This window comes from Cottoperca gobio, chromosome 3 (genome assembly GCF_900634415.1).
Source record: "Cottoperca gobio chromosome 3, fCotGob3.1, whole genome shotgun sequence".
NCBI lineage: Eukaryota > Metazoa > Chordata > Actinopteri > Perciformes > Bovichtidae > Cottoperca > Cottoperca gobio.
The window spans coordinates 1,162,501-1,186,500 of NC_041357.1; the positions used below are offsets into that span (position 1 = coordinate 1,162,501).

At 40.2% G+C, this 24,000-nt stretch overlaps 1 protein-coding gene across 6 annotated transcripts in view; it reads right to left on the reverse strand.

Moving 5' to 3' along the window:
• Nucleotides 1–24,000, reverse strand: part of celf1 (cugbp, Elav-like family member 1) — a 40,341-nt gene that overhangs the window by 7,913 nt on the left and 8,428 nt on the right. For 2 of the 6 annotated variants that reach the window (XM_029456707.1, XM_029456715.1), the window contains exons 3-14: nt 16,479–16,666; nt 15,942–16,024; nt 15,158–15,206; nt 14,129–14,263; nt 12,782–12,861; nt 12,417–12,599; nt 12,253–12,322; nt 11,745–11,861; nt 11,413–11,526; nt 10,574–10,759; nt 10,122–10,142; nt 6,134–6,277 (exon numbers count right to left, since the gene is read on the reverse strand). In XM_029456707.1, coding sequence (XP_029312567.1) covers nt 6,134–6,277; nt 10,122–10,142; nt 10,574–10,759; nt 11,413–11,526; nt 11,745–11,861; nt 12,253–12,322; nt 12,417–12,599; nt 12,782–12,861; nt 14,129–14,263; nt 15,158–15,206; nt 15,942–16,024; nt 16,479–16,666 — 1,370 coding nt within the window. The remainder of the gene's footprint in view (nt 1–6,133; nt 6,278–10,121; nt 10,143–10,573; nt 10,760–11,412; nt 11,527–11,744; nt 11,862–12,252; nt 12,323–12,416; nt 12,600–12,781; nt 12,862–14,128; nt 14,264–15,157; nt 15,207–15,941; nt 16,025–16,478; nt 16,667–24,000) is intronic. The other 4 variants (XM_029456723.1, XM_029456744.1, XM_029456737.1 and 1 more) reach the window with 4 other exon arrangements.

Consider the following 24,000-nt stretch of genomic DNA (forward strand, 5'->3'; position numbering starts at 1 on the left):
CAATCCCCACATTCTTCACAAGAGCTTGAAATGCTCTCCAGTCCTCCCAACAATAACCAGGAAAGTAGTCAGATTGCAAATCAAATCCTCAACTCAAATTTATTTATATAGCCCAATATCACAAATGACACATTTGTCACAGTGGGCTTTACAGACTGTACAGCATACGACACCCTCTGTCCTTAGACCCTCGCACCGCACAAGGAAAAACTTCCTAAAAGAAACCCCACAATTAAAGGGGAAAAAATGGAAGGAACCTCAGGGAGAGACTGAGGAGAGATCCCTCTCCCAGGACGGACAGACTGTAATAGATGTCGTGTGTACAGGATAAACAACATAGTAGAAATACAACATTTGACAGAAATTATGTTGTGATCAAAAAAGAGAAAGTATGGATGAATCCAGGATAATGTCAAAAAGGCTTCCCGGTGTCCGGCAGGACCAGGGCAGCAGGCGCAGCCACGATTCATGATCCATATGTGAACTTTAACAGTCGCAACCTGCCACATGTGAGACACAGAAACTCTGGGGATGATGCCCCGGATGCTGAGTTAGTAACATACATTTGCATATATGCATCCAGATAGAGAGGGAGAGGAGGGGAGAGGGAGGGGAGGAGAGAGGAAGAGAAGGAAGAGAGCAGGGAGGTGTCCCTCGGCAGTCTAAGCCTATAGAATTCTATTCTGTATTTTACCGGGAGCCAGTGCAGAGCAGCTAATACAGGAGTAATATGATCCTGTTTCCTATTTCTTGTCAATACACGTTCCGTTGCATTTTGGATCAACTGAAGAGTCTTAAGCGACTTTTTGGGACAACCTGATAACAATGAGTTGCAGTAATCCAGCCTTGAAGTAACAAATGCATGGACTAGTTTTTCTGCATCATTTTGAGACAGGATGTGTCTTATGTTTGCAATGTTACGTAGATGAAAGAAGGCAGTCCTTGAGATTTGTTTTATGTGGGAGTTAAAAGACAGATCCTGATCAAAGATGACGCCAAGATTCCTTACGGTGGTGCTGGAGGCCAAATTAATGCCATCCAGAGTTACTATGTCATGAGAAAATGCGTTTCGGAGGCATTTGGGGCTAAGTATAATAACTTCAGTTTTGTCTGTGTTTAACATCAAAAAGTTGCTGGACATCCAAGTTTTTATGTCCTTAAGGCATGCTTGAAGTTTAGCCAATTGATTGGTTTCATCTGGTTTAATTGATAGATATAATTGGGTATCATCCGCATAACAATTAAAGTTTATAGAGTGGTTCTTTATAATATTGCTCAAAGGAAGCATATATAAGGTGAATAGAATAGGTCTAAGTACAGAACCTTGCGGGACTCCATGACAGACTTTGACTGTCATGGAGGATTCATCGTTAACATGTTCAAACTGAGATCGCTCAGATAAGTAGGACTTGAACCAGCTTAGTGAGGTTCCTTTGATGCCAACATAATGTTCCAGTTTCTGTAGTAGAATGTCATGATCAACAGTGTCGAAAGCAGCACTGAGGTCTAACAAGACAAGACCAGGGACAAGACCTTTGTCTGATGCCAATAGACGGTCAGGTGATTAATTTGGGAGGGTCTAAAGTTAGCATTGGAGACCTCTGTTACATTGATATTGAGTCCTGGTATTGAATTAAGTACTGATGGAATCACTTCCTTAAATTCAGCCACAGCACATCAACGTAGGATATTTTGACCACAGGCTTGTAGTCCAGTAACAGGACTTCAAAAGTTATTAAAAAATGGTCTGATAAAAGAGGATTATGTGGACACACTTTCAATTTCAACACCATATCCCAGAACAAGGTCCAGAGTGTGGTTTAAACAGTGAGTTGGGTTCATGTACATTATGACTGAACCCAATTGAATCTAATATTGAGATAAACGCATTATTAAGGCTGTCACTATCAACATCCACATGAATATTAAAGTCACCTACAATAATTACTTTATCTGTTTTAAGGACTAAACTTGATAAAAATTCTGAGAATTCAGATAGAAATTCAGAATACAGACCAGGAGGGCGGTACACAGTAACAAATAAAACTGGCTTTATTGTTTTCCATGTTGGGTTTGAGAGCGTAAGAACAAGGCTTTCAAAAGAGTTATAGTTTAGTTTAGGTTTAGGATTGATTAATAGGTTTGAGTCGAATATGCAACTCCACCTCCTCAGCGAATGCCTCGAGGAATGTGAGTATTAATATGACCAGGAGGAGTGGATTCATTTAGACTGACATATTCTTCATGGTTTCTAGGTTTCAATGAGACAAAATAAAGAAATTGTTTTATCTGATATTAAATCATTTACCAATCCAGCTTTCGATGATAAAGATCTGATTTAGATTTAGTTGCACTTTTGCAGCGGTGGTGTTAATTTTTATTAGGTTTTCATGTATAACTCCTCTTCTGTTAACCATAGATTTTATTCATTTCAGTGGTCGTGGGGCAGATACAGTCACTATGGGGATTTGAGTGGGTGACTGCCCGGAAAGAAGCACAGAGAAGTGTGTAAGACTGCAACTCTTTCTCCTGGTCTCAACTCCGGGTTGTCATGGATTAGGTCCACTAATAAACTTTGTAATATTATTGGATATGAGATCCGCTCTCTCCTAATCAGACCAGGTCTTCCCCAGAAAGTCTGCCAATTATCTACGAAGCCCACATCATCATTAGCAAGAATGCTTAAAGTTGTCACTCACCCCTGCATTAAAGGATAGGTTCACATTTTCAAGTCTGTCTTTAAACAATAGGCAGGTGGCTATATGTACATTGAAACATGTTCGGCTAGCTTTACTTATTCCTCCTGTCTGGACATCAAAAGATCTCTTCTCAAAGCAATTTTAATGTACAGCAATTTCCGTGATTTGGGACAAAATCTACAGTCCTTGTTCTGTCCAACAATAACTTCTAAACTTTAGCTGATGCTAATTCAGTATGAGGCTTCAGCAGTTTGAGTTAGTCAAATCCAGTGGGTGTTTTCCAAAGGAAATTCCTATTGTTTTGAAGATATACTTTGTGAAGCTTTAATAATCCAACAACAAATATCAAATCAACTTTTAGGAAAATACATTGACACTTGAAGTGAACCTTATCCTCCCATGCTGTTTTTACTCCCAGGCTTGTTTTTCTCCATCACCAAATGAAATGTCAAACTTCAACTTATTATATTCATTTTTGTTGGGAGCAAAACATGTGCTTACTCAAGGTAATAACATTGCCAATAATTGATATTGTCCTCATTATAATAACATTAGCTCTTTTATTTTGCTGATGGTACATCTTTCCACCAGCCACACATACACAGAGTAGCCACAGCAAGACAGGCATGGGAGCAGAATATCAGCAGGAGAAAAACCGGCTGGTAATAGTGTAATGTTGTGCAGAGATGCAGGCAGTGGTAGTGGCTTGTTAGAGCTCAATTTCATTGTACTAAAAGTCCATCACCATTATATTTTTGATTTGAAGCAATAACACAAAAAAATTATTGAGAACATCATGACAACATAAATAGATGTGTAAAAGAAGAGATACAGACACTAGGATACGTTCAGTATACAGTACACTTGTTTGTTAGGTTTTAATACAATCCATGGCCCAACAAGGTGTTGGACGTTAGCTGTGATTTGTTGGCCATTATAATTGTAACATGAACATTTGACACTGACATACCCAGGGTACAGGAATACTCACCAACTGCTCACACTTACCTTCCAAATGAAACTTTAAACCATAAGGGACATTTTTTAATCATGCAAGCGCGAATGGCTGAGTGAAGTTAAGTATAAACCAGTGTGTAATGATTAATTAATACACTCTCAGCCACTCTATCTAAAGCAGTGATCCCCAACCACCGGTCCGTGGGTCATTTGGTACCGGGAAGAATGAAAGAATGAATAAAAAAATATTTTATTTTGAAAGAGGTTTTATTTTGAAAAATCCCCGGATACATCCGTCTGTGCGTCTGTGTCTCTTGACACATCTCAAGACCATAGGTCAAGACGCTCGTCTCAGTCACGTGATACTTTACTTTAGAAATTAAGCCCACAAGCAAAAATGAGTGGAAAACAAATGTCTTTAAAGAGCTTTTTTGGAAAGGGGAAAATACCCAATGGGGAAACAGAAGAAGGAGAAGAGCCTACGACTTCCAAGAAAAAGAAAGCTGCATTTAGAAGGCAATATCAGGAGTCACTTAAAATATGCGTTTACCGCTACAGGTGATTCTCATGCACCGCTCTGCATAATACACAGGCTCGCAAATGAGGCAACGAAACCTTCAAAACTGCTTCGGCACATGGAGACCAAGCACCCTGCATTAAAAGACAAGCACTTGGAGTTTTTTGAAAGAAAAAACATGAACAAGAAGGACAGAAGCAATTACTGATGGCCACCACATCAACACATGCGAGTGCACTGAGAGCGTCATACTTAGTGGCTAACCGTATTGCTAAGACGAAGAAACCTTTTACTATTGGTGAAGAATGTATACCCCTATATTGGACCGGCTCGTTGCAGAGACACAAGCTCCCCCCCCCACCCACCCCACACTTTGACGGCCGGTCCATGAAAATATTTTACCGGTCCGTGGCGTTAAAAAGGTTGGGTACCGCTGATCTAAAGGACCGCACCTACAGGGTAACTTGGAGAGGGGCTCTGTCAGACCCTTGTCCTCCTCTTTTCTCTGTACACCAACTCAATTGGCTCTGTCATTCACTCTCATGGCTTCTCCTACCACAGCTACGCAGAAAACACTCAACTGATTCTGTCTTTTCCCAGATCTGAAACCCAGGTGGAGGCACGGATCTCGGCTTGTCTGGCTGATATCGCTCAATGGATGGCCGCACACTCCTTGAAACTCAACCTCAACAAGACCAAACTGCTTTTCCTTCCGGGGAAGGGCTCTCCCATCCAAGACCTTACTATCAACATTGGCACCTCTGTTGTTTCCCCGACTCGGACTGCAAGTAATCTGGGTGTGACACTGGACGACCAACTGTCCTTCAATGCCAACATCGCTGCATCAACCCGCTCCTGCAGACACACTCTGTACAACATCAGGAGGATACATCCCCTACTGACTGACTGACTGAGAAGGCGACGCAGGTTCTTGTACAGGCTCTTGTTATCTCACGCCTTGACTACTGCAACTCCCTCTTTTCTGGACTCCCTACATGTGCCATCCGACCTCTACAGCTCATCCAGAATGCAGCAGCCCGACTGGTCTTCAATCTACCCAAGTTCTCCCACACTACACCGCTTCTCCTCTCCCTTCACTGGCTAACAGTGGTGGCCCAAATCTGCTTCCAGACTCTGGTGCTGGCCTACCGTGCTGTGAATGGATCAGCCCCTTCCTACATCCAGGTCATGGTCAAACCATACACCCCAGCTCGCTCACGTCGCTCTGCATCGGCCAATCGGCTTGCTACTCCTTCACTGCAAGTGGGACCCAGATTCCCCTCAAACAAAACCGCCTGTTTGCTATCCTGGCTCCAAAATGGTGGAACAATTTCCCCATTGATGTCAGGTCAGCAGACAGTCTTCACATCTTCTGTTGCAGACTGAAAACTCACCTGTTTCACCAGCACCTTGGCCAACAATTAGGTCTGTCAAGCGATTAAAACAATTAATCTAATTAATTACATGCTTTGTGATTAATTAATCTAGATTAATCATATATCAATATTTGCTGTGAGAGCTCTGTGCGAGGGGGGGTGTGCTGTTGGAGCTCCGTGCGAGGGGTTAAGTGCTGTCGGAGCTCCGTGCGAGGTGCTGTCGGAGCTGCAAAGTCGGCAAATGCGCTCAGGGGCATCTAAAAGCGCGATTAATCTGCATAAATTTTTTTGTTGCGTTTTTTTTTCTGTCATTAATTAATCGAAATTAACGCGCTAATTCGACAACCCTACCAATAATGAAACATTTTTTATTTCTGTATGTAGCACTTAAAGTTTGTCTTATTTTTAATCTATTGTTCTGCACTTAAATGATTTCACCTATTTGAAGCTAATGTACTTTCAAGATTCTTGCTGTTCGGAGTTGTATCCTTATGATTGTTTGCTCTTATTGTAAGCTGCTTTGGACAAAAGCGTCAGCTAATTGTAATGTACAGTCTTATATACAGTAGTTTTCGTCAACTCACCAAAACACTTGCTGAGGTTCGTCTGTTTGTCAATGAAGACTTTAGCAGAGATGACATTTCCAAAGGGCATGAACATCTGGAGCAGGTCCTGGTCTCCAAATTCCTGGGGCAGGTGGTAAATGAACAAGTTGGCACCTTCTGGACCTGCCAATAAATGAGTCTGTTTTACCAATCACACAAACAATAAACACAGAGATGTTTTAACTCATGACTCAATAAATTCATCAAGGCTGATTCTTCCCCCCAGGGCTCATGTGGTAGAAAAAATGGATGTGGATATCTGTGTAAACAGATTAATAGACTGAGAGAACAAGCTAAATAGTTTGATCCGTGCATGCAGATTGGAAAATCGTTTGAGATGAGGGTTAAGCTTCAGCAGACACATTTATAATATAGTTTAGAATTTAGTTTTACAAGCATAAATACAATAATAATCATTTTTTTCTGACAAAACTATGGGTTTATCTGCAAGTCAGCAGATTGCTACTGTAATAACTGCTGGTCGCCAGGGCTCGAACTTCACGTTTCACCACTGTCCAAAATCGGTACACTGCTTACTGTGCTTTATTTCTTAATTATAACATGTACTTTCAAAAAGGTTTCATGTAATTACACTGTTGGTGCATGTAGAAGAATTAGAACATTTTAAGGTAATCCTTCACTATAGATAGTAAGTGAATGTAAGCAACACAAGACATTTCTCTGTTCCACAGTCAAACTTTATTAACATTTCACATCATAAATATATCAATAACTGTCTGACAAGTAAATACTTTTCAAGTAAAAAGATCTAAGTTACTCTGTGAGACATGGACGAAGTACAGTCCTGGCAGTAGCTGCTGATACTTTAGTTACTGAGCAGGTATTATATATAATCAGTAATTCCACCTTAGGGTATGGTGACATGGAACAGGATAAAGTACATGACACACAAGTTAGTGCCTCAGTATGAGCTGCCTTTGATTGTCTATCAGGTTTCTTTTTACCAGAAATATTTGACATCTATCGTTTCATACCGTACTTTCCAACCGCACATCCTGATAGTTACTGTAAGTGTTTACATTACATACTCTATCTCTTCACAACACATTCCTTCTTATGTGTGGAAAAAAAGATTTCTGTCAATAACATAACATACAGCCATACCATCATGACTAAGACAGTAAAGGATAGAGAAATACAAGTGAAACCATACACTTGCAGCTTTGATCACTCCTTAACCCTGACCTACGCTCTTTCTCTGAATTCTGCTATACAGGCAGGATATTTCCAAGCACTGCATTGCTATAAATAGGGCAAAAAAATAGCAAGGGCAATATTTGCAATATCTTCGAAAACGTACGTATTCATGCACGTTTTTGTGGACCAATGGCCTGACCGAGCGAGCTAAAGAGACCTCCATGAAAATGTGTATCATGGTTCTAGCTGCTTTGAGTGCCTCCTTCCTAGCTTCGTCCATAACCGGGCCTGCCCGGTCCTAGGAACACAGAATTCTAAGGATAAAATCTTGGAGTGATTACACTGATGAATAGAAAGAGTGAGCGGTAGTTACCAGGCCAGCAGTTAGGAAGTATGGACAGGGGGATAACCTTTCCAAATATGGGCCCAGATTACATTTTTCCCCTCTGTACCAAAAATGAATTTCAACTGTCCCAAAGTCAGTGTCAACTGTCAAGAATTCTAACTGTTATCCTTTTACTTTGTTATTGTCACTATAGTGGTTATTTGCATAAAAGCACACAATTCAAATGTTAAGGAAAGAAATGGTTGTATTTTTATTTCAGTATTTACTTTGATTAAAAACTAATTTTGGCATGAGCAGTTTTAATGATGCATTACAAGCTGCTTAGAGCTAGTGTTAAGAAGTTCATAATTCCCTCTGTAATATCGATTGTATACTGTATTTATTCAAGTGTCTAACCAAAATCCTAACTTTACATTTGAACACATTATTCTAACGTTATATTTGAACTTTTCTTTACTGAATAGAGCATTATTCATTCATTATAATGTAACTCAATGGAACCCTGTTAACGTTAGCTGTTAGTCAAGCAGGACTGCTTCCCATCGGCGTCTAACAGCTAACGCTCACTAGCTCTTCTTGTTATCATGGAGTTTTGGTTGACAATGTACATTAGCATTATCACCAGAGACCTTTCAATAGGCCCTTCCATGCCTTGCGCTGATGTCATCTTTACATTTTGACCCCCCTGACAGTGGGCCACCTAACCTAGCCACAGCTGTCTTTGAGAATAGTTAGGATTCTGACTGGAATGATCCTTCAACAGTATACTGTACATATCTATAAAGCAAGTGTTTCAGATAGACATTTTATTACTTGCTCCCAGAAACTTGGAAAAGTAGTGATATTCATCATAAAAGCCGCTTTGGTGTCAAATAAGTTTGATATATGAAGTTCAGGTTAGTTAGATTATGATTTGGAGATGCATTCCTCCACACTCTGGGCCAGCCTATAGATGATTCAGAACAGTCTTTATTTCATATTGTCCTTATCGCTAAAGGAGTCTGTGCATGTTCTAACAAAGTGTTATGAATTAAATAGACTTCTCCTCAGTAAATAGTTTCTCAATTAAATGTATTATTGGATAAGTAATATGTTGCCTGTCAAACAGAATACTTGCAGCCAGTATAGCAGATTGTAATTGTAAATATATATATAGAAAAAAGGATTTGGATGACGATTTATATGTTTCCCTCAAACCCTGAGAGCTTGTTCAACCAGGATTATTTATAATGTCTCCTAAGCTATAATAATGTCTTCCAGGCTTCAATAAGCTATTTTCTATTTTTTCCGCACATTATATATTGCACAAGCCATTATTTGACCGTTCCATTCTACATTTTCTAACAGAAAAAACCTGTATACAAAAAGTCATTCACTGGAACTGGGGCTACCAAAGTTCTCTTCATATTGAGACACAGAGTTAAAGTATTGCCATTAAAGGCTCTTACCTTTTGTTCCTTGATATTTCAAGAGACAAAAGGTAAGAGCTTTGAAATATAATTTCAAATTGCTTAATTGCATAATAATCTAGTAATAACACTGTTTTTTCTGAAGATAACTACAGAAATGTATTCTAGAAAGCACGTTCATTTTAAATATTGAGATTCTGCCTGATAATAGATAAATGATAACATCCTTCCAAGTCAAGTTTGACGATGTTAGAAGTTCTGTAACTAGAGACATATCAAACTGTTGGAAGGTATTGAGGATATATGGGAGGGACAAGAAAACAATCAGAAAAACAGAAGGATATCCTCACAACTAATGCATCCTTTTTCACTGGGCTCAGTGTGTCATTGCTCAAAAATGTCTCTGTGATAAATGATAAATACTAACACTAAACATTAAGTGACAGAGAGGAATAATAGCAGTATTTACCTGAAGCAAACATCATGGAAAAATCACGGAAATCTTGGTTGCCGATGTTGTTAATTTCTCCCAGATTGCAGCTCAGATTCCTGCTGGATCATGTGCGGTTGTGAAGTGTCGGATTTAGAAGAGGTTATTGTGCCGATATTTACGGAACGGTAAGCGTGCAGAAGACTTGAAACACTGACCAATCAGAGCAGACAGGGCTTTTTTGGGGGACCTACATTCCATCAGTATGTAGGCAGGCAGAATGAGACTATGTTTTTTTTTTTTTTTTTCATTGCAGCATGTAAACATGTTCTAGTAGAAACCCACACTACAAGTATGAACCTGAACATTAGCATAGTATGGCTCCTTTAAAGGTTGATTTATTTTGTTAATAATTCTTCCATCACATGACCACTAGGGGGCTCTGTAGTCTAATATAAGGCATCAACATAAGAAACACATCAAATCAAATCTGTGCGAGCATGGTAAGAGGGCTAACATGAACACACAAACAAGGATAAGCCTCCTTATAGACTCAAGCTTTAAAGTGGAGCTGTTGACATGCTTATCCAAGGCCATGTCAGAGAGAAGGCGGTGACATCTTACCGGTGCTGTGACTGTCGCTGGCTGACGCAGCAGATTTAAAACAAGACAGAATCCTTAGGAGGTGAGATCAACACACTATACACACACACACACACACACACATCTCTACCAACCTGCCCACAAGAGAACTTTAAATCAAGCCAGGAGAGTATGCTGGCACCCAGTTGTTACTGTTAGCTTTCTCTGTCTCCTATAAGTCTATGGCAGCCTATTGGACAGGCGATAAATGCAGATCCCACTGTTCTGATTGCATAATAAAAGCAAACTATGACAGTTTTACTAAAATTAGATTTTTTCAAATGGCAACATATCACTTACAGTATCGCACTATATTGAATCGTAACCCATGTAACATGATACGCATCGCGTCAACAAATATTTGTCAATACACAGCCCTACTCTTCATCTATCCCCATATCATCTTCTTTTTCTACTCAGCTCACAGAACCCACCTTCCTTCTGGCTGCCTGCGGCTGAGACGCTCTGCTGGGACAGCAGGCTCTGGTTGTAGAGGCTGGGCAGGGCAGCAGCAGCATACTGCTGGATGCCTGAGTAGGCCTGGCTCAGTGCCTCCATGGTGTTTCCTGAGCCGTTCGACAGGCCTCCGGAGCCAAGGCTGCCATTCAGCGCGGCCATGCCTGCATCACAGTTACATGGGTCACAAGTGACTAGAATCATTGTCAGTGACACTGTTTACGGACAAGGTCAATTAAAGCCTCTGCCTGGAAAAAGTTAAGATGCGAAAAATAATAATAAACTTGATTTAAAAAGCACTTTTCAAGATTTCAAATGCTTTACATCAATTAAATAAAAGGACCTACAAAAAACGAAAACAAAAACCTTGTGAGCAAAACAGTGTTGTACAGTGTTAGACGGGCAATACACAATAACTGGGATTTATTTTCAGTATGTGCTCTATTGATGAACAGCAGTGTGAAGTCAAATCCAATTCAGTAGAAGTATTGATGTTCAGCCAATAACTGAGTATGTACATGACACAAACTGTCATGTTACATTACACAAACATCAGCACCTGGAGGAGCTTTGAGTGAGGCTTTACTTCTGTCTTCATGCTGCTAGGCTCTGTGTGATGTCTTGCTGTTGGCAGCATTAAACTAAGTGTGCCCGATGGAAATGCCAGCAGATAACATCAACGCACATTCACATTATATTTCATTCACAAGACAGCCTCGTCTGCTCTGTAAATCTTTAAGACACAGATTTACATTAAGCGTAGTGCCTTACAGTAATCTAATCAGTGGAGAGGTAAGGGTCCAGTTAGGGTTAGTACCTGCCAGGGAGCCCATGTTGAGGCCAGCGCCAGCACCAGCAGCTAGAGACTGCAGGGCCCCCAGAGAAGCCATGGGGTTCACTGATGAGTTGCTGCTGGAGCTGGGGGAGGAACCTGCTCGGGGAATATTTACTGTTAACGTTATAATAAACACAACCCGAAAAATATTAGACAAAGCTCTGTGTCTATCAAAAGAAATCATAAAATGTAAATCTGAGGAAAATGGAGTTTGGAGAACTGATGCTTTGTTGATTCACATGAATGTCACCTACTCATGCATGTATGTACTCTACTTGACTATGAAACAGTATTGTAATTGTAAAAAAATGTACCTGAACTTGTTAGTGCACATAGTGGGCTACTAGATGTTGTCATGGCGCTGGAGCCTGTGGCCTGTGTGGCAGTCGCTGCTGCTGCTAAAGCAGCCAGGTTCTGCATGGCATTAAGACCTGACAAACACAGACACACACACACACACACACACGCACAGACACACACACACACACACACACACACACACAGACACACATACACACACACACACACACAGTAAGTTCAAGACTCCACCCTCCCCTTCCTCTGACTATTATTACCAGTATAGAAAAACAGTAGATAAGGAAGTGTTCTCTCGTGCTGGCTGTACGGGTTTGAGGCTGGACATCGAAAACGTCTTCAGCATCCAGAGGGATGACATAAACCTCTTTCAAACCCAGAAGCCACCAGTGAGATTATTATTCAGCCAACAATACATATTCACATATTCAAATCTAAATTGTACACGACTGCATGATATTTCACGGTGGACTGTATGTTAAGGCATGTGTGTGAGTGTGTGTGTACCTGAAACTGGGTGAAGGTTGTTGAGTGCATTCCCCGTGGAGGCTGACTGCTGCAGCAACTGCAAGTAGAGCTAAAGACAGGAGAGATGCAAAACAACATGCTGAAGTGGAAGTGACAGGCAAGTTTAAAGTAGAGAAAGTGATGGTCAACAGGCTAATCTTTACATTTTGAATAAACACACTCACTGCCAGGTACTGTGGCCCCAGGCTGTTGAGGCCAGTGAGATTTCCCCACATGGAGGCAGCACTGAGTTGCTGCATCTGCTGCTGCAGCTGTTGAGCCATGCGCTTCTGCTCCTTGTCCTTCTGAGTGTCTGCAAACTTCACCACAATGGGCGATGAACAGCCCTAAACACAGACAGAGGAAATGTGCTGATATAATTACTGATTTAAACATCATTAACTTGCAACTTCAGAGAAATTCAAATAATTGGGACTATTTAAAAACTTCTGCTGCTTTTCTTAAACAGGGGAGACACTATAATCCACCAACTTAGAAAAGTCATTTTTTGTGTGAAGTTGAAGTTTACCTCCATGGTCTGGGACTGGTGCATGGACTTGATGGCTGACTGGGCCATTTGTCTGGCTGTGAATGTCACAAATGCACAACCTGAAAGGGAGAAGCACAAGGCATCATGACTACTTGGAAAATGTTACTGGTGTGTAGTTGTGATCAAAATGAAGGTCGAGTTCGAAGATGGCCGTGGTCCAAGCAAGGGGGCAAAAGGACCATGCTGACCCCCCCACACACTTTGCAATAATATCTTGAACCCTGACACTTTGTCATCAACTGTCAGGTTGAGAAACAGAACTTGAAGTTGTTTGAAATGGAATATCCCATAATGTCTTTTATGGTTACATTCTTCAAGCCGAACTCTCTCCATACTAATGAGTGACAGCTCTGGTAGTACACTGTGTTAGAAAAATTGTATGTTCTGTTCTTCACTTAAAATGTTATATTTAGCTGTGAGTCCCATTTTCTTTGTATGTATAGCATTGGGTTCTCTCTGTTTTCCACTCTCATATCCATGCGGGGGTCAAACTCTGTTCTTTCATCTCTATATTCTTACATCATGCTTCACGATCTCAATTGTGCCTGAAGGAATTGTGTGACTATTCCCAATAAATCTTGAAATAGTTTTACCGGACATGTATGTGTGTGTTTTGTAGTATCATTATTGATGAAGTTGAACTTAGGTACAATATTCATTTTACCCACTTCTAGAGCAGATGTCAATCAACACTGCAACTGGTTTAATACGATTTGTTAAATGTCTTGGTTATCGTCACACAACATGTTTGACTGATTTACAATTTGTTGAGATAGAGCAGGGGTCACTAACAGGCGGACCCCGGTCCGAGTCCGGACCCAGACGCCGAACTATAGATCATGTGCATGTGACGTCACGCTTATTTCCCAACCCAGAAGTCAGCCATGTTGGTTGGAATACACAACCAAGACGGCGACCGTTCACGTGTGAGTTGCTGCAACGCTTCGTCATTTTCGTTGTATTTAAACGTCTAAGATTGAAACAAAATGCCAACCTTGTGCGCAGTGTATAATTGTGGTCATAACGCTACTCTTGACCCAGAGAAACGGTTCTTTAGATTTCCTAAAATCATCCAAAACAACGATCCACAAAAGAGGGATGAATTGCTGTCTACCGAACGCCATAAGCTGTGGTTTAGCAACATAACTCGTAAGGATTTAACAGAAGACAAAGCACAATTCACCCGTGTGTGTGGCGTCCACTTTAGAGAAGAACATTATACATATCTACAGTATTATATATATCTGTATAGTTCAATGTTAAGTAAGAGTGTGTGTGTGTGTGTGTGTGTGTGTGTGTGTGTGTGTGTGTGACATTATGCCTTACCGCGGCTGAGTCCATCAGGACCTCGAAGTATCCGGCACTCCTCTATCTGTCCGTATGGTGAGAACATCAGTCGGATGTCATTCTCGTTACACTTCTTAGAGATCATTCCAATAAACAGCTTTCTGTCTTCCACTGCTGTATTCAACACAACACAACATCAAACACACCTGCTCTGTGTCAAGGTAAATGGTGCAATATACTGTTCAATATGCACAATGTTTAATTGTGGCTCTTTTGCAAATGATGTCATCAAAGTGACACAAGTTAAGTTTAGGACAATATCTTCTAACAGCTGAACTCTGTGGCACTTAAAGGATTATTAAGGCTTAGGGTTTATACACATTGAAAGGTTTTGCTTGTTGTAATGCTTCCGCCATTAACAGATCCCTTACTACAGTAATGTGATTCACATGTAAGTGATGGGGGACAAAATCCACACTTCTCTTTCTGTGCAAAAACATATCCATTGGATTTGATCAACTTGCTGAAGCCTCATATTAGCACACTCAGATAAACCTTGGAATACACTTTTGAACAAAGCAAGGACTTTGTCCCCGTCACTTACAGTATGTTGCAAGACCTTAGGGAGGGACCTTTTGAAGCAAGAACAAGAGGATTTACTACAGCAATCAAAAACGTTTTCAAACTTCATATAGACACCTGACTATTGTTTTTATTTAAAATAGTGACCCTATACTAACAACAAAGGGCCTTGCTCAGTTTGTTTCCTCAGCAGGGTACACATGTTTAACGTCAGATGCACTGTGGCAGTAACTGAAGCCTGACAGAGTTAGTCTACCTACCTGCTCCCTGCTGCACCAGCACCGCTCACACAGTTGGTATTTCAACAGTGTCGTAGTTAATGTTGTCATTCAACACTTTCATTGGTCTAATGACATTGAACGATTATAGAATTATGACTTTTTAAAGCAATCAGCTTTATTTATATCATTAGCAATGGATTTAATACAGGGCTGTTTGCTAGTATCAAAGGAAAGAGAAAACTGGTGAAACGCTAGAAATCCTTACCATTGTTTTTCTCACTATCAGCTGGCTTCATCTGGATTGGGTGGTGCATCTGAACAAGGCAACAAATGAGACATTAGTATTCATATCCGTGTTGTGCCATGCATTTCAGTACTGTTGGCAGATTCCATGTCCATGTTGACAGTTTGAGAAGCTAGTATGATTTAACCTATTCTTATGCTAAGCATTTCTATACATCCCAATCAAGAGCCTGTTCTGGTCCTGTGTGATCCTCTACAGAACACAAGATGTCCCTACTCTTAAAGTCCATTCTCATTTAAGTGCACTGAGGGCTTCAAGTTCACATCACACTAATGTGGAAAGTTGATTGTTGGAGCCTGACAATCATCAAGAAGGCAACATTCATTCTTTATTGGAAGCATAGATTTAGTTTAAATTCCTGTTAGATTTTTCACTGCCAACACACATTATTAAAATACAAACGTTTCAACATCAATGTTTTGTTTTCCCTGCCAAAATCTGAAGTCACTGTCCTGCCTGAATACTTTTTGACATTGTAGATAACCACCTACTTCGTGTAGACTACGTCCCCGGATAAGCGGTAGACGATGGATGGATTAACGATGAACAATAAAACAGCCAAAAACAATAAGGTTCCATCACCGTTGGTGCTTTGACCCTGAACAATAGACCTGATGGCTGAATGAGCTCAGACTCTTATACACCTTTGGTAGAGCTGTTAATGGCCAGCCACAGAGAAGAAGTGCAAGGCTTCCATATGAACCAGCATGCATGGAAAGGGCAGATTAAGGAGGCTGTCACCTACCCCTGGCAGAATCTTCATGTTGTGCAGAGCATTCTGTGCTTCCAAGGCTGATTTGCGAGAATAGTACGTTATAAAACAACACCCTGCCAAGGAATAAAAAGACACCTGAGTTACACACCTGACTCACTTACTAGATACAGTGTTCTGTATGTGGAGGCTACGCTGGCCCCACAACAGTTTGGCAGCACTACCATGAGGCCATTATGTCCTCATCAATCCAAAAACTATTAATGAAAAAAGTTAGACCAAGAACAAGAACAAGAATTTAAGTAAATGTCCTGATGGTACACCTGAACACATACAAACAGAAGTTATATAGAGGGGTTTTTGAGTTTAGGAAGTTGTATTATATTGAAAGTCTTTGGCACAATGATAATGTAATATTAGCCAAGTCCGCCTAGTTTCTTTGAAGCTACAAAATGAAAAGAAACATTCAAATGTTATACTACACTGCTAAAATGACGGATTACATGCTACTACAGATTTAATAAAGTACTTGTGTATGCAGCACACATTATTACTTCACTTGCGGCTGACCTTTGCTCTGTGGTGGATTCTGGCTGCGGTCTCGGAGAACATTTATTTCATACACTGCTCCGTAAGGCTCGAACAGCTCACGAAGCTGCTCCTCTGACCAGGAGCGTGGAATCTGCCCCACGAACATCTTAATGGCATCAACGTCTGGTTGGTCGGGGTGATCCAGAGACCCATTCATCTTCTTCCCACTACAAAGACAAATGTGTGTTAGACAGAGGCTACAAACACACATTTTTTCTCCTATACTTAGAATTGATTTATATGATATACATATATATTATATTATTACAAAAGCTTGCTGGCTAAATCTGTTTATCGTAAAAAGTTTAGGATTTTTCAGTGAAATTGATTTTCTCTTTTTTCTACAAACACTACACCTATTTATTAATACATAACAAGTGTAATATATAGAGTAGAACATATATTAAATGCCAGTAAAAACAGCGGAAGCTACAGCAATGTTGCTAAAGCCTTCTTGAATTGCTTGAGTGTAGTTTTTTGAAGCATAGGCTACATATACTTTTTTATATGCTACATATACATAATATAATGTCAAACTACTTGACACCTTGCCAGGTACCTCTTCCCCGCAGCACCTCTTCTAACACTGATATGAACAGAAAACATGCATGAAAATGCAGAGCCTCTGGGGTCGATTGGTCTACATATTTAAAAATGATAATATATTATGGTGTACAATAATTCAATATATTCTTTATTCTGGGGATGATCTAGGCTTTCTAAAAATTGGTGATTTATTACAAAATAAAAATATAACCTCTATTGTTTTCGTCACATGTTTTTATGCTGCTCCAAAGTCATTCAAAAGTCAGCACAGTGATTGATATCTTTTCTATTATAAGAAATAGAATTGTGTTCTTTAAGCTCTTAAACTTCAGCTGACAGCACCTTCCTGCAGCACTTCCACTCACATTTCAAACCCTTTCAGCGTTTAGACTACAAACTGTCTGCGCTAACCCTTTCAAGCTAGGATGCAATGCTAATAGGGTACAACTGATCACATCACCGAAACGATGCTACTCCTCACCAATCACAGAGCAGTTGTTTAGAAATGGACAATCCACTTCCTAAAAAATGATCAAAGGAGCCGCTGCAGATTGTGTTTAGTGTGTCTGACACACGAGATGAGAGCACTGATGTTGCACTAACCTCCTCCCTCGAGTCATGCACTGTGTACAGTTACACTGAAATGCACTTACATTGTGTGTATGTGTATATGTACTATATACGTGTATACACTATTGTTTTATTGTATTTGTAGATATTTTCTATGTGAGTGTAGCGTTAATTGTGCAATATTCTCACCTTATATAGCAGCAATATCAAACCTGTTGAACAGTCCAGCAGAGAGCAGCGAGAAACATTAACATTTATTTGGAGTTTTGTCCACCTGATGAATGCAAGTATGCACTCTCCTTTCACCTCTGTTTTGGTCTACACCGCCTAAGAAACATTTCTGAGAAACAAACTGTGCTAAATACTTTTCTGTTCTGCTGTTGTTCACTGATAATAGCAGCCTGTTGCTGCTGTTGCTGCTGCTGCAGAAAGCTTGATGAGAACAGGGAGCGTTTAGCAAATCAGTGAAGGTGTGGCTAATAATACCAAAGCGCCCCTTTCAACACAGTCATGTTTATAAGTAAGTGCAACTTTCAAGACTGACATGAAGCAGATTAGAACTAAAAGAGGAAATACTAGTGTTCCCATTATGTACATTTCTGATCAGAATTGAATGAAATGTCAATGAGCTGTCCGCTCCACTGAACTCAAACAAATGGCCGGCGACGGAAAAGGACGGCAGGGATTTTTCTGTGTGTATAACTGTCAGCAGAAAGAAGCGAGCAGTAACTAATACTCATGCTGTTATTACTGACACTGGGAGGACCGCTGGTGAGCAGCAGGTACACCAGTGCACTGCGTGTAGTTTATCTGTCAGTGAATAAATGCTCCTCCAGACCCAAGCCAAGCTCCCGTGTCTCGCTGGCAACAACTCCAGCTCCGGCTCACTTAATGGGGGCCGACCTTCAAGGGGGACCAGCTATTCTTTTAGAAACAAGCTCCTCTGTCTGTTGGTCAGCAGTGTTTACATTTGACCTAATTTCTCAGATGAAAGTAACCAGATACATTTACACCTGTTCTGTACAGAAGTACACTGCTGAGGTACTTGTACTTGATTTAAAAAGGAGTATGTAGCTGTTATTAATTACAAAGTGCTTTAAATAAATTAAATCTAATGAATAAGAAACAGAAATTAACTCAGATACTTTTTTTCTATTGGGCTAGCATAAGTAAATATTTGTATTTATTTCCTCAGCACCTTTATGGTATGTTTATAATGCCACTAACAACTTACAACTATAGATGATAATTACAAAGTAGAGAAACAACATTTTTGATTCTGTGAGTTTACATTCACTTCAGGACGGTTAAAATAGTTTACAATAGTTTATCCTCAGGCAGAAAAAAGACAAATGTAGCTTTAACTAGCTAACATTAAGCTCCATAGATTTCAGTTTAAATAAACTTTCACAATGTATTCTCTGAGGATGTTCATGGCCAATTAATACTTATTATTAATTATATGTCATCTGTGTGCCACTGGTGTAGTGCACACCAACAAGGTACAACAAACCCTTTTACCCGCTGCTGGAAAAAAAATCCTAGAGGAAACACTGAATACCCAAACTTAAGTGTATCACCTGGCGTGGCACGGATTGTTTAGTTCTCTCCTCTCCTTTCCTCCACTCTGACTGTAGGTGTGTGCGCACATGTGTGTGTGTGTGTGTGTGTGTGTCGGGAGCCCCGCCCTTCTAGTATCAGAGGAGCAAAGCAGAGCAGAGGAGAGGAGAGAAAGTGAATGCACAAAGCAGCAACTCAGTAGACACTGAAACATGCACATAAATTAGATAAACATAAGCGTTTACTTTATTTAATAAAAGAGCACCTGTCCAACGTGAAAAGTGAGTTGTGAATATAAAAAAAATATATATAAAAACACCTTGAATTTCCCAAGACAATGGTAGGGGAGACACTGCCTATTGCTAAGACACAAACAAAACGTTTGACTTGTAAATGGTTTTAAGGCATTATCTTACTTATTAACCTGCTTCCACTTAAGGTGGTGTGGTGATGCCAGCGTTACCACAGGAGTGGAGATGTATGAAAAATTAAAAGAATGTCTAGATCTCGACAAGTTGTTTGAATCATAAAGAAGTAAAATTCTAATATTGTTCAGTTCCGAAATACATGTGACTAAACATGTTGTGCCTTTGTAGATCCACTATCGAACAACACTGACTGAATGTGGGGAAACTGAGACTTACTGTGAAATCACACTTGTTGTTTTATCTCAGGCCCTTTCAGTGTTTTCACTTCATGAAAGTTCATCCTAACATTTTGGTTGCCTAAAAATGTCTTGTTCTGCGTTCGGTTGTAGGTCTCTTGTCACTTCTGGTCCCAGAAGTGGCTGAGCGCAGCGGCATGATATGAACACAGCTCAAAACATACATGCTGTCTTGTTAACAGTTGGCCACATCTCATTCCAAAATGTGATACAGTGTTTGCACATAATGCATAAAACATGAAACTGCAAAGAAAGTTGGGAAGGAGGTCATGACACAAGATTAACAAGTTTATCCGACGTCTTCCCCATAAACCGGCAGAACACAGAGTTATAACCAACCAGGCTGATATGTGAGGAGGTGAGGTTACGTTGTAGCAGCCTGCATGTCCGCACAACATTTAATGAAGGTAAACACAAAGCATGGTGACAGTGTGTGTACTGGAACTGTGTACACTGTGTGGTTGAAAGGTGTTTAAGTAAAATTTATTATTTACATTTTAAGCATTATCCTTCATTGCTGCACATTTACTGAAAGTAATTGTTTAGCAGCATGTTCAGTGTTTTGCCAGAAACAGACATGATTCTGGGACATTTATTCTCAGCACAACATCTAAGACGTTTCAGCCTATACCAATACGATAGCAAATAATATTAATATATCACAAATAAATAAATTGGGAGATCAATAAAGGCTATATTCTTAGTTTATTTTTCTAATACATCACCCATGTTTAGAGAGCATTCACCATCCCTAGTATAAAGAATACATTTAATTATTGTATTTCTTTTATTATCTCCTTTTAAAAGTATGCATAGGGTAAAAAAAACATTGAACATCTTTACATAACGTTAAACTGATTAATTAATGAAGGATGCAATCCTTTTACAACAAGTGTCACCATTCATCCCCCTATGTCCTCCCTCTGCCGCTAATGTGGAGAAACTCCCTGCTGGATAGGGACTGCTGCTAGAGGCGGGGCAGGTTGGTCTCAGCCTCAAAGAACTCCACTACCTTTAATATACGGGGCCAATTAGGCTTCGCTGTTTCATACAAGCTGCGTATGGAAGAAGAGTGGACCGAGAGCTAACAGTGGGCAGAGCGGTTGAAGTTATTTCATTACTACAAGTTACATGTTGTGCTCGTTGAGCAGGCGTTTGATTCACCTGTTATCTCCCTCAATGGAAGATGTTATTGCACTTGTGGATAAGTCCGCTGTGGCCTCTGCTCTGAAATGCTGGCCACACAAACAGGCACTGAAACAGCATTCTTGTTAAATCTACTATGAATTATTTGCTGTGTCTTTACTCTTCGATCGATTCTGGTCGATTCTGCTCCCACCTGTTTAGATTTTTGTGGGCACTGCTAAGTAAAACAACATATTTACTCAAACAAAGGCTAGGAGCATGGTCGTCACCAACAGACACAAGCCAGCCGAAATACAAGGGTGGATACACTCCTGGATTAGTCATCTAATAGAGTGTGTATATTTTGTAGTAACATACAAGAGGCAGAAAGCATCTATAAAACACCTGCTTAGAGTGTATCTGTTTCTAAATGAGTTTCCTGGTTTGCCCTAAAGCTAGCTAAAGTCATGGCTTGTCAGTAGAGTAGAAGATAGCTAGTAAGTTGTCAATGTATTGCATTATAGTCACTCTTTCATAATGCTTCATATATTTACTCACATTTCAGTGTATGTTAGGTGAAACATGTCAGATTTTCTCTGGAGAGATTTCTCTTCTAAGTTTAAAACTTAAACACAGCACATTTAGAGCTGCTTATACTAGAGGGAATATTAGGACAGCAGAGAAACACTAGAAATAAACGTGTGCAAATTGAGAGCTGATTCAGATTTGTGTGTGTTGTAGTTTACAATAATGTAATTCCCAGTGTTGTGTATGGCTGTACTTGCTGTTAGTTATATTTTTGACAATGAAACAAGTTCTTTTTTAACATAATCAAAATAATGTCTGAAAAAATCAATATCTGCCATCAGATTTTTTAACCCTTAAATATTAAAATCCCATTATCGCTTAGGTTCTAGTTTAAACATCACAGATGTCATGCATTTAAGATGTACTGACGATATACCAGTATAAACTATGCAACATAGACAGATATTCAAACTAACTAAATTCACAAATGTATACACTTGCACAAACACACACATGCAAACACACACGCACACACATATAGTAATTTGTCTCTTCTCTTAAAATTCATATCACAAAATCATCATATTTAACAATATTATGTCCTATAATCATCCTGTCACTGTTATCAGTGACGGTACACATCAGGCGTCCTCATTATCCCGTGTCTTAGATAGAGCCTGAGTGAGCGGTACCAGGGCGCACGGCAGTATGTGAATGCACATTACTGATCAAACACCTCGATATCAGTACTGTAACTTTGCTTCAGGGATGCCAATTGGTGCTTTCTAAGGAAATTTGCACACATTACTTTTTTAATTTGAACTTTAAAAGTGGGAGAGGCATTCATTGTTCATTTTAGTTTGTTGGAGCAGCTTATTAAGCACAGAACTCTGTGAGCACACATAATATGCCAAGAATGTGTTCCATCAGAACAGGAAGTGATTACTATCCGAATTGGAATCAGAATCAGTCAAAAACAATGCACAAGTTACCTTGACACACTGCAACACAGCTGCTCATGATTATTACTAATGATGCACTCAATTACAATAAAGACCTTAAAGTAGACCAATCCATTCAAACTGATTCAAGAAACACAGGACAACTGTAGGAAACATAGAATACTTACAAAGCGGCCAAAGAGAGTTACTTACACAGGACTAGAATTCAAAGAGCAATGGTCCACCATCATCTCGGGGAGAAAATCCAACTTAAAAGAAGCCATGATGGCAAAATCTGTTTCTTTTTCTTTCTTCTTCTTTGAACTCAACACGACAATAAAACTAAATTGACACAGTGATCAGAGGGTGGTGGTAAACTCCAGATGGTACACTTGTTGGTTAGTCCCTGGCGAAGGGTATAATAAGGCAGTGCACAAAAGGAAGAGAAAAACAGTGTGCTGCAACAAACTAATGCACATGGAGAACCCGTCCACTGGAACACAAATACAACAAACAAAATCTGGCTGCACCGCCTTCGTTTGAGATGGAAGAGGAGCACAAATGACAGACACAAAGTGACAGGCCTTCAGGTTGGCTTTCCAGGTTCTGGGACGGGGACTAACCACTGCATGGAGATCATGGAGGGCTGCTGGGATCGCTGGGGCCAGAGAAGTAATGGCCATTTGGGGTCCCACAATCAAAGTGCTGATGATCCACGGCCTTTGTGAACATTTCTCCTAGGCCAGCAGATCTGGCTGCAGCGTCAGATAAACATGGTGTCAGATTGATGGTGATAAGGCCCAGTGGGCAGAGGGAATGAAAGAGGGAGTGAATAGTACTCCCCAGCCGGTAGCTAATCCCTGGACTAGCCACACCAGGGGCTAACAATTAGGTTCCGGCCTGAGGGGGGCTGTGTTTACCCTGTTGTCCTACAGCCTGCACTGGTTTGTGTGTGATTTATGTGTGAAAAAACAGGAGGGAGCCAATGTCAAATGACACTGGCTTTTGTCTTTGTGCACCCCACAGTGCACACACAAACACACACACACCGCTGAAATGAGATAAAGTCCAGGGATGTATGCAACATAACACTGGACTACAACCTGCCTTCAGGTAGTTGTAGGCTGGACTCAACATAAGCCCTGACAGCTGCACATTGTTTTTGATCTGGTGCCGTTTTATTTTGAAACATGACATTACTAAATCATCTCAGCAATGCATATTTCTAATACCACACACAAGTCTGTGAAATAACAAAACCCTCTTTCATATATATTCAAATAAATGAGTTTTTCTGGATAGTTTAAAGCAGCTAACTACATTTAACCTTCCTCCACCCTGTGCTAATCTATACAGCTATATCTCCATTACAGTGCACATTACTGGAGACAGTGTTGCAGAATTATTCAAACTGGTGGAATGGGAGTTGGAGAGGCCATATGACAACACTGCTGTGATAACAGACAATATGAGAAATACCGACACTGCAGTTAGTGAAAGCGTGCTTGTCCTCCACATAAGCTACAATTATACCCAGCTGTGTTATATTTTCCCAGAGTCTGGCTAA